At 37.1% G+C, this 12,182-nt stretch overlaps 1 protein-coding gene across 2 annotated transcripts in view; it reads right to left on the reverse strand.

The window, feature by feature from the left end:
• Positions 1-2,286: 2,286 nt before the first annotated feature.
• LOC127431043 (rho GTPase-activating protein 7-like) overlaps positions 2,287-12,182 on the reverse strand; it is a 93,470-nt gene continuing 83,574 nt past the window's right edge. For both annotated transcript variants that reach the window (XM_051681259.1, XM_051681260.1), the window contains exons 7-14: positions 11,669-11,828; positions 10,649-10,847; positions 10,226-10,439; positions 7,359-7,473; positions 6,872-7,099; positions 4,878-5,095; positions 4,064-4,237; positions 2,287-3,149 (exon numbers count right to left, since the gene is read on the reverse strand). In XM_051681259.1, the coding sequence (XP_051537219.1) occupies positions 3,014-3,149; positions 4,064-4,237; positions 4,878-5,095; positions 6,872-7,099; positions 7,359-7,473; positions 10,226-10,439; positions 10,649-10,847; positions 11,669-11,828 (1,444 nt within the window). In that variant the 3' untranslated portion in view covers positions 2,287-3,013. The remainder of the gene's footprint in view (positions 3,150-4,063; positions 4,238-4,877; positions 5,096-6,871; positions 7,100-7,358; positions 7,474-10,225; positions 10,440-10,648; positions 10,848-11,668; positions 11,829-12,182) is intronic.

The following is a 12,182-nucleotide window of genomic DNA, read 5'->3' on the forward strand; positions in this document are numbered from 1 at the left end:
ATGCATTGCAACCTGGACATTCTTGATAATTTCAGGTCTGAGATCTAAATTATAGATCCAAACACAATTAATTACTTGTTTGACTCTTGGTGAATCCATTAGTTTGTTCTAACCTATTTTAGGGCAAAGCAGCCCTCTTTAACATGCAAAATGGTTTTTCAACAACAAAAGAAGGCCACCTGTATTTAATGGGTTTAATGTTTTTCAACTCATAAGCCAAAATTGTAATGTACAGCCCAACGTTCCCTTTGTTGGAACTTTTTATAGTTTATAATGCACTTTTTGAAAACATGTTCTCAAAACATAAACTACAATGACGTCTTCGGCATACCATAAGATTTCTGGTATCAAAAGGAAAACTTAAGGCCCTTTCATATGACTTGCGTCAGCGTTACCCAATGCATTGAACTCTAAGTGAAGTTTTAGCTTCAGCGTGCCCCCAGCGTTTCACTGCACAGTGTGGTCCACTAACTAACTAACTATAACTTTTCCCCCATTTGTCTCTGGCCTTTCGAAACAGCAATGATTACCAGAAATTCCGCAAAACATGCATAGTGTTTGTTTCCAGTGACGGTTCTAACTTCGCATGCATTTTTGTTGTACTTTTCCTCTATTGTAAAATGTATTGTCATGTCACGTTATTAAAATACAAAGTCACAATTGTGAGATATAATGTCACAATTCCTAGAAATAAAGTAAAAAATGGCAAATATAAAGTCGCAATTATGAGAAATAAATGTGCAATTGCAAGATATAAAGTCGAAATTGCGAGAAATGCAATTGTGAGGAATAAAGTCACAGTTGCAAGATGTAATGACGCAATTCCTAGAAATAATGTTGCAATTCCTAGAAATAAAGCCACAATAACGAGAAAGTCCCATTTGCGGGATAAAAAGTCACTATTGCAAGATATAAAGTCCCAATTAAGAGGAATAAAGTTGCTTTTGCAAGATATAGTCTCAATTGCAAAATATAAAGTCACATTTGGGAAATATAATTGCACAATATAGTCGCAGTTGTGAGCTATATAAAGTCGTGATTATGAGAAGTCACAATTCCAAGAAAAAGTCACTATTGCGAGATATAAACATGCAATTTAGAGAAATAACGTCACTAATGTGAGATATAATGTTAATTACAACTTTATTTCTTGTAAATGTGACAATCACAATTGCAAGATATAAAGTCTCAATTACGAGATATAATGTCACAAATATGATAAATGCAATTGCGAGAAATAATTGTGATACTAAGTCAGACATACCAATTTATTTATTTTAATTCCATGGCAGGATCAAGGCACCATGTGTATCACAGCATTCACTAGGACTTTTTTTTTTTTTTCTAAACTTAGACACATTTGCAGTGTTACAATACTGCATAAACTTCCCCACCGCTTTCTTGCAACCTAGCTGCCTCATACAAACGGCCCTCATTCAATCAGCCTTCTGTAACTCTATACTGCTTTTCAGCTGCAAAGCTTTCATGTGGCTGCATTGATTATTTTGTTGAAGCCATGACTCGAGTCATTTGAAAGGGCATTAAGGGTTTTGAAAACTTTAAACATATACATGTACTGCCATCAGTGAAGTGCTAAAGAAGAAAAGATATTTTACTTGGTCTAGAACAGCTAACAGCACTGCTATAGATTATTAGACATGAGTGAACACAACCTTTTAATAATGTAAGATCCTTCATTCTCTTTCCACTACTAAAAGTACTGCTTATATTGTGAAACCTTCGCCGTTGAATCTGAAAATGATAGGACTGATTATGCTGAAGGAATAGTTCACCAAAAATGAAAATTCTTCTATCAATTACTCACCATCATGCTGTTTCAAACCTGTTTAACTTTTTTATTTCTGTGGAACACAAAAGGAAAATAAAGTGAGTCATATTGATGCGGAGCAACATGAATGTGAGTTAATGATGACAGCATTTTCATTGGGGAACTATCCCTGTAACATCATCTCTCCTCTCATTTTCAGATTGAACGTTGAATATACTAGTTTGTCTGTTTATTTTTCTATATTTTTAGTTGGCATTCATAAGGAAATAATGAATAATCTCAAGCCTGTTGTGTTATTACTTTCATGATATATTTAAATAAAATCTGTAACGTACAGTATCAACAAACCATCACAACAAATTAAGTTATATTAGACCATACTATAATAAAGTCCTTTCATAAAATAATATATTTAAGTTGCATTTTATGAAATCAAATAAATGGAGTAATTTTTTTATCATGTAGAACAAAACTCTATGATAGTAAAATACTAAATAATGAGAAATGACAGTTGTAGCACTTGATTCTGACAGCACAGAGCTTTGTAATGTGCCGGGTTACATAATTCCTCTAATGGAGGCATTTAGCTTGATCAGACACTCTTTTTAACACACTCGAATAAATAAAAACAAATGTGGCAGCTTCCAACCCAAAAAAATAAAATAAAAATAATATATATGACTGCTTGAATCAATGTCATATTCTCTATTAGAATTTTCCCTCAACAAGGCTAACTGTCCCTGTGTGAAAAGATTGAAGTATGTTTGAAATGCAATAATGTCATCTTGGTATACAACAATGATTCAGAAGTCTTTAGAGTGCTGGATTTCAAATCCTGTCACCAGTCTTTCTTTTAATGCTTGAAACCAGCGAGAGTCGAGCGTGTCGGAGCCAACCATTGCAACGCATTAGCCCGTGGAACAGTCCTTTAAATAGGATGAGACATTTCATTACTCTGACACTCTCCCTTGTCAGTCTTGATAATGTCAAGTGCACCAGCTCTCCTGGAACACTTCATCACACTGTTGTTGTTCCTTGTCTGCAGGCCAAATGGTCTTTGCATTAAAATTGTCCCGTAACTCTCCACGGTTCTGAAATTCTAGAACAACTTGGAAGATTTCACTTCATCTTATTGTAGCTCAGGAGCTCAATCACTCTCACTTCATTTATTTGCTCTTTTTTTGAGCTGACAGATACCTCAGGGATTTTAAAGCTGTCCAGGGTTTAACAAATTATTCTTTGGAGTCCTTGCTGCCCTTTTGAGTCTTTTGTTTTGGGTCTAAAGGAGTTCCTCATGGCCATCAAAACAGATGAAACCAGGTGTCCTCCTACTTTATGATGCCATTCTGGAGATCGGCCTCTGATAAAAGAGAAAGAGAGTGAACAGTCGATATTGAGATGCTGCTGTATTATAAATTATACATCAAGCATCAAGGATTCCAGACAGGTTTATTTGCAGTCTCCACTTGCAAATGGGATGAGTCCAGTTGGGATAGCATGCAATGTTAGGGTAAAAAAAAAAAAAAATAGTACACTAATAAGCAAACTGCCACCAGCTTACATTATTGTCACAATTAAAGTGTTAACAACAAAATAAGAGCAAGCTGTGTTTTACCCCTTAAATTAACAATAACATTTTCAAAAACTAACAACATATACTGTAAGTCAGTTTGCATTTCAGTTTCTGAATATAACAGTGCAAAAACATTCTGAGGTTACATTCTGAAAAGCAATAAACTACCTAATGAATGTTCCGTCTTTTAGAAATTGGAGCCCAGATAGTCACTTGTCAAAGTCTGCTTCCCTAATTGAAAACACAGATTCATGCTCCCAACCCACCAATCAATATACACCAATAGGCTGTTTACTTCATTTTGACAGGATAAATACATGTTCCAATTAGAAAAATGCTTAGTGTCTTTTCACCTGCATTCTCAAACGTGCCACCTAGACAAGTTCTAGCCAGTGGAGGTAATAGTGTGTTTCAATGATTGTGGCGCATGTTTGCGCTGTCACAACACATCCCCAGGAAAGCATCTCAATTTTCTATGACAACTGTTTGCTGTATTACAGCCTAATGTTTCATTGATTCTGCCTAAAAATATGAATGTACAGGGGCTCTCTTAGTCCATGAGAGACTTGCAGGGAACAAATTGATTATTAAAAACCACAAATCTCTGTGCCTTAGCAAGAAATTTCAGCCTAAAATCTCTTTCTCCAATATGCCCCCATTTTCAACCTCTTTTCTCTGTTTATTTGGTCAGAGATACACACCTTGTGTCTGTTCGGCAGAGGTGTGTGACTCTTGACTTCTTTGACCCCAGTGGCTCGATTAGAAAGAAGCAGCAGAAAACTTGAGCCCTCACTCCTTGGATAACCACAGAAGCATGTTCGACAGAAGTGGAGGACACGAACAGAGACCCTGTTGTAGAATCCGATTGCCAAGTTCTACAGCAAGAAAAACGAAAAGTTCAGTAACATGTAATTAAAAGATCATCTTGAGTAAAACCAAGAAACAGAACAGCAGTGCAAGCTCATTCATATGTGGGGTGTCTCGACTACAGCCATGGCAACGGTTAACAGGATTACACATGCAATGGTGTGTGTTATGAGATTCCGTTGTCAAGGGATTTCTTTTTTATCATATTAATTTGTCACTGAATACGCAATCAAATCCAGGATGGAACTCATGCTAAGTCTCAATTTTCTGCTGAAATGTACACATATTATCATTCTTGCAAGCTAATTTAGACGTCATCAATAAAGTTGTCCAAGATGTTGATATGAGGAATTTTGCAAAGGCAAATCACCTTTGAATATGGAGCATAAAAGATTAGGCTCTCAGTTCATTCTGTTAGCATCATCTTATTTCATGGTCTCAAAGTGCATTGGTGCTGTGTCATGATATCAAGAGGACTACAAGCATCTAAGTCTTGGGGCATAAGCCTCGAATTTCTGAACACTTGATGCAACTTTGAACTTGATTATGCAGTTATTGCCCATTTTGTAACTTCCATCAGTTATTGAATTTTAATCAGTTGGGATGATGACATATAGAGGATAAGTTATTCTTCAAGTGGCCCATTACCTTAGCAGAACATGCTGTAGTGGTGCCCTGGCCCCTGCAGCCTGCAGTATATAATGATACACTTCTCCATTCTTGTCCAGAGTCTCCACCACCTCACTGTGCATGAGGTCTCTTTGCCACTGATTGTGTTCTCTTAACACACGGTGGAAAACTTCCTGTTGCGGAGCATCTACTTCTGTCGTTCCTCTCCACAGCCGCAATGGGTTACCGTCCTCCACCTTCAACAATTATATTAGTGTGATTTAGAGGGGTCTTATATTTTGGTTCTTTAGGAGTTTACAAAGATGGATTGCAAATGGCACAGATGGGTCCAGCCAGATCTCATGAAACGGTTTTTAATGTGAATGCTCTAACAAGTTTTAAATCAGCAAAACCGACCTTGTTACCCTAAACCTTCAATCTAAACCTAACCGATAGTGTCATTAATGCAAATATGAGAAGAAAAACGCAATTTCTTAAGAAACCACATAATGTTGTTGTGCTTCTGACACTTCGGCTCATGTGTCGACTCACATGATCTGCAGGACTCGCACCCAGAGGTTATGCAAAAATATACTTATCCATCACTCTGACAAACTGAGTTGTAAAATTTCTGTCATGGTTTATTTATCCATCATACATTAATTAATTTCATAAATAGTAGTGCTCCATTTAAGGATGTAGCATCCATAATGGTCTACATGATAGTAGATATATGATAGATTTCTTTTGACTCCCCATACGCGAGTCTGGTGAAACAGGAGTTTTAAGATGAAATTTCTACCTGTCAATCAACCGGTGCGCTAAAACAAGATTTTTAAACTTTGCCGGTTGCGTGCAGCTTTAAAAGGAAATAACATTTTAAGGAGCACATCCGTACATGCACAAAATTTCAGGAAAATTCTGATAATCAACGTAAAATGACACTGATGAGAAGCAAATGTAAAGCTCTTTTAAAACAGTTACTGCACTAAAATAACAAAGAGTTCTGCTCTAAATTTCGTGTTTGCGCTTAGAATAAATGCAATGATAATTGGCAAAACGGGTGGGTCGATTTTTTTTTTCCGCACTTTCTTTTTGTTCTTATACTTTTTGTGCTGTATAATTTATACAGTACACTGACATAATGTTTGATGCGGTCACAAAATCTGAAACACTCCCCTTGAAATCATGCACTACAGTAAAAGTGTTTAGATGTCATATGATAGCGTTGTGTAAAGTACCTGATGAAATATGTTTATGAACTAAACAAATCTGTCGTTTTACTCATGATTTGTGTGAAAGGGAATCAAATTCATTCAAATCAAAGTCAACGAGCCACGTAAAAACATTTAGCAAAAAAAAAAGTAGGTATAGTAATGTGATCCTGTAAGACCAGGTGGGATGGCTCACAAGTGCAAACTAAAAAGATTGATCTTCCGGGACAATCTGTGACAGGAGCTCAAATGTTTTGTCTGTTAAAATCAATCTATGCTTTCTGAATTTCTGAACTGCTCCCTCAGTGGCTGAAGCTGAAACTACAGTTTTCACATGAGTGCATTTTAGCAAACTTAAGAGATGAGCTAACATTATATTAATAAAACATTTGAGTAGTACTTAATTACATTAATATACTCCTAACAGTACTGAGACAAAACCAGCTTTCTGTTAGTTCTGTAGTATCTCACTATCTAAAGATCAATAGGGAAGTGACATCAAGGCACAGCGTAGCTGATTTTCAGGGCATGAACATTTACCGCATGGTGGCGCTTATTCAGAATTTGGCACAATGGGCCCAAATAGTGGCTAAAAATTAGAAATTAACTTGATTTCCTATGTGATCACATGTTGAACCAAACTAGGTGTTTGCAGACAGCTGATTTTGACTTTGGCAAAATGTGATCCTTGTTAAAATTCTGTATCATAACACATACAATATATATGAACTTTGTTGTCTCTAGAGGTAGGAATCTGCCTGAAAGTGCTTTCGATCTCTGAACCTTTAATCTTATGATGCAATTTGGAAAAGTATAAACCTTTTTAACTGCCATGTTCACATGATCAGAGCTTGAACAGGATGTCCAGCCTTTAGACTTCTCCCTGGCCTCCCTCAGAAGTTTTTGTGTGAGCAGGGCCAGTCTGGCACAGTCTGTAAGTTCATTGTCTCGAAAGTGAGAAATAGAACTTGGACCTGCATAATTTTGCAGTGAATCTTCAGTAAAGCTGCTTGCTCCATGGGTAAAGCTTTCCCAGTATTTCGGTATCTGTATTGATGACAGATACAAATAGTCATGTACGTGTAAAGATGTAAAATTGCACACATTTTCTTACATTGCAGATAGCATGCCAAGTGGCTTGACAACTTAATAAATCAAATTTTGGCAATCTTGCCTTTGCATTACAACATTAGGGCTGAAAAAGTATCGTGCATTGGAGCTCTGAGCAAGGATGTTCAGATTGCGTGCAGATGGAATGCTAATAGTCATTAATACTAAGTAATTCACTGAACAGGGTGCATTGTACCTGGAAAAGGCGAGAGCATTCGGTAACCATATGTGCCAGTCCCTGTGTTGCAGCCAGGTTCTCGCTCAGATCCCTCTGGTCTGGTCTTCCCAAACTGTATTTCCGTTGTCTAGACCTGTGTCCAAAATCAGAATGTAGCACAAATTTGTACTGCTTTTCCTCACAGAGCTGACTACAACAGCTTTGCAGAGATCCAAATTAGTAACACTACCTCCTGTAGACTTTACCGGAAACCCCTAGAGAGAGGGGCATTGATTTAAGAAACTGGAGTTCTCTGTCAAAGATTTTTTTTTTTTTTTTTTTGAGGAAATTTGAATTGAAGGATGGAATGCTAAAGATTCTGACACAGAGCCTGCACTTCATTTCGCAACACACACACACAAATTGCTTGTTTTCTAGTGTTTCTTCTTATAGCAGCACGCTGAAAATAAGCGTGGAAATAGATCTGCACTGTACCAATGTACAGCATGCCATCCAGAGCTCAGCAGGAGGGCAAAGAGAATTTGCTGGCTCTGTGGCAGCTGGCTTTCAGAAATAGGGGGAGTTTCTTCAATTGCCTTCGAGTCAGCCACGTGGATGCATTTACCCAGTCAGACCTGTGATGTCTCAGTCTCGGTTTCTGTCTTAAGCTGATACCACTTGAATTCCCTTCGACAAATGACTGAATACCATCTATAGAACCCAAATATATTAGATAACAGGTAGCAGAAGATGGTTAACTTATGGAAGAGGCTAGTTGCACTAAGTGTAAAAAGCAACAAAAAGCATTTTCTTTGCACTAAGTGCAAATAGAGTTAGACGCTATTTGCAAACTAGTACAAATAGTGGCAGATACTATTACACCCTTGTTTAAATACTAACATCCAGTATGGTGGATAACTGCAGCATTTTCTTTTGTGTGTTTATTAAGAGTCTGTCAGACACCCTACACCAACCCTTACCCCTAAACCTCACCATACCTTATGAAAATGAACCATAGTTTTACTAAAGTAACTATAGGATCACCATAGTATTTTGTAGTAAAATCACAGTAACCACAAAATTAAACATGATTACTATATTAACAACATACTTCTGTTGTAACACCATGGTTCATTGCATCAAAACTAGTTTCCACCAAATACATGGTTACTACATTTTAGTACTGTACCATGGGCATTTGAAACCATGGTTAATTTTATCCATATCAAATCCTTCTCTCAACACCCCGACCTTCACTGTGACCAAATCACTGTGGGGAATCACTTATATTTATTAACATAAGTTGTATTATAGGAAATATTAAGAGTGGAAACATGAGAAAAAGTATGACAGGGCAGGATTCGAACCCAGATCGCCAGCATTACTATGCATCCGCACACCGAATTAACAGTCTGAGGTACTACATCGACAGGTGGGGTCGCACTTTGTCATAAACGTGTATGTTTATACAAGACTATTGCAGTGCAAACAATCACACCGTTCTCCATTCTCTTAACCCACTAACACGTTAACCTGTTCAGCTTCTCTGCCCCATCGTGAAAAATTCAAATATGCCCGCTTTCAGTTGACCAGCAGTTTACCCCTAAGAAATTTGTCATGGCTGTCTTCAGCTTGGTCTCAGCAAAGGTGGGTGGAGTTAGTGTAAATAGCCTTTGCCAACAAGATGGGCTATTTGCACTTAGTGTAAATAGACACTCCATTAACTTATAGGTACCCATTTTATATGAACTTTTATTTTTTATATAAAATAATAAGTATTTAATACGATGTACTTATTTTGTATAGACATGTTGTTACACTGTACATACTTTTAAAGTACCTGAATTTTAACCTGCAATAACACTGTTGACCATAACCCTAACCCTACTACCCCTTAACCTAAACTTACCTCTTACCCTACCCATACCCCAGCCTTGGTAGCAGAAAATTTGATTCTTGTAAGGGTTTTGCAGAATTACATTACACAATAATGTTACCTTCATGTGCTAAAGTAATTGTAAATACTAGTCTCCTACACTGAATTAACACATAAACGGCCCCTCAAGTCTTAATTAAGACTGAGAATGATCAAATTGTATTATTTATTTATTTTTTTCATTATGGTGAGAAAGCTGACTTAAATATATTATGGTGTCAAAGAGTTTCCTCAGAAATATATGCAAGAATAAACCTGGCTTCCTCCATGTTTCCTATTCTCTCCAACAACAAAGCACTTGAACGTGATGTACTCGTAATTATGACTTCAGAAGTGGGAAGTAAAATCATTCTGATAATTCCTCAGATAAGGGCAGCATTAGTCCATCGTATCAAATGCTTACTTTTTTATGTAAGTATATGGTAGTTAAAGAAACCTTATATAAAGTGGGACCACTTATGCCACACATTCAAAAAAGGTCTTTATATTCTCAAAAATGAAGTCTGAAGGGACCATATTTTGAAATATTAATCCCAATTTCCTACAGAATATTTCTGTTTTACAGCTCTTAACTTCCTCGCAATTTTTCTCTCAGTCGTGCCGCCAGAGTTTCATTAAACAGCTGAACTGCATTACAGATACAATATCCCCCTTATCTGTATGAAATTCAAGCCAGATGTGTGCCGTTACATAAGCCACTCTCACACAAAACTGACCCAACAATCATGCGGTACAAAACGGGAAAAGAGCTTTTGGCTTTTCCAACTAGTATTGATGTAATCTTTATTGTGAAAGATGACTAGCCTTATTGGTGCAGAAAATCTGGAGCTGGTTATAATAAAATTTCTGTTCTAGCTGGTGGACATAGAGCTCACAGGTATGAATGCCAGCACAATATTATATTAACATTATCATATTTTACGGGACCATTACAATGCAGTGGATTATAGTTTTTACGGCTTCAACCCACCTCATGCTGGTCCTGTCTCTTTTGAAAGAATTAAGGTGGAAAAGTGAGGGCGCCAGGCACACAGCGATGTTGGTTGGGGTCATCTGGTTCTCCTCCACACAGGCGACCACCTCTTGCAGGAAGAGGAAGAGGCTCTGAAGGGCCTCCCTGTTCTCATCAGGCAGGAGGTAGATGGCTGCTTGAACCCCTGCAAACTGTTGATCTTTGGGGAAGTCTGTGGGGAAATGGAAGACATTGAATGCAGATTAAAGACTTGGAAACAGATGTTTCAGTTGGTCACTAAACAATCAAACTCAACAAGGAATGAGTGATTAATGCTTAAATATACAGATTCTCCATTAGAGTCGTTTCTAAAGTCTTGGTGTAATTGCAGTAGATGATTGACACATGTTTCATCTTTGTATTGACTGGAGCTTGGCTTACATTGGTAGATGTGCAGGAAGCTTTCACACAGTTTGCTGGAGAAGATGGGTTCAGGCAGGTCTCTGAAATACTGCTTCACCATGTCAGCCACATCAAAGGCTGACTGATTTTCAAAGGATACGCTTTCAGGGTCGGCCTCCACCATATCTCTTAAATTTTGAATGCGGGATTTGACCCCAGACTTTCGGAAGAGCCCAACCTGTGTGGTTTGACCAAGATTGGCAAGAGGTATAAATGGTTATGGACTTGATACACTGCAGTCATTATACCATAATTATCATATCACATGCATAGAAATTTCTCAGAAGGCTATAACCCCAAAAATGTCAAGAATCAGAGTGCAGATATGGATTAGTAAACGTGGTCTCATGGGAATAAAATGACTCTAAATACATTTATGCAGAACGTAAAATACACTGGCAATTCATTGCGGTTTCCATGTGAAATGTCCTCTGATGCTAAAACTGGTATGACTTTGACTCTCATCAGGGCAAACAAACAACCCACACAATTTCAAGCCAATGTGATAAACAATTTACAACATTTACTCACATAAATGTACAACATTTATTCCCATTGAGACAATACAAACCAACTAACACAATTTTAAATAAATTCAATCAACATTATCACACAAATGCTGTTGATTGTGCTTGTATTGAACCCGGAATATTCCGTTATTACCATATTCCTCGGAATATGATAATTCTGTCAGTGCCATCATTTACTGACTTTTAAAAAAAAAAATTGATTAATTTTAGAGGCAAAACTCTAAGTCTATAATTAGTTCAATTAATGCCAAAGCAAATGTAGTTGTTCTGCCATTTACTAAACTGTATTGTTAAATAAAAATGTTTTAAAAAAAGTTCCGACTCCTCACTAATTTTGATTAAATAAACATTTATTCTGAATTAATATGTATACTATTCAAAGTTTACTCAATTCAGTTTGATGGAAATTGTATATTTAGTCATTGTTGAAACAAGGCCTCCATTTCTGGTTGGTGACATGGTGCTGTACCTGATCTAAACATTCAGTCCTTAAGAACTCCATTGCTCTCAGAATGCTTGGTGGCAAAGGTTTCCCAGATTGCTGGACACCCTGGAGCAAAGGCACCCCAAACACCTGTCTGCTCTTGTGTTCTGAAGATTTAACTTTTCGGTAGACTTTAGGCACCGTCCTAGAATGGCATAAACACATACTGCATTTTTTTTTTTTTTTTTTTAGATCTTCACTTGCTTGTTTTATTCATCTACATTTGTCAGAGATAATGATGTGTTCTGCTAAATTGAGAGACAAAATAGCAGTGTATATATTTAGCAGATCACATTAATGGTGGCAGTCATATCCACAGTGTTGTGAAGCCCTCATGCACATCAGCATCAGTGATCCATTTTTGAGTGTGCTGAACTGACATTTCATTTGTTTTGTGTAATAAGATTCTTGTTATTTTCTGTGTTTGAGCTTGAGGAACCCAGTAGGAATAAATAAAGCAATTAGAACGGGTGCGGTGGTTTTAATCTTTGAGTTCATA

This window comes from Myxocyprinus asiaticus, chromosome 40, assembly GCF_019703515.2.
Source record: "Myxocyprinus asiaticus isolate MX2 ecotype Aquarium Trade chromosome 40, UBuf_Myxa_2, whole genome shotgun sequence".
Classification (NCBI taxonomy): Eukaryota; Metazoa; Chordata; class Actinopteri; order Cypriniformes; family Catostomidae; genus Myxocyprinus; species Myxocyprinus asiaticus.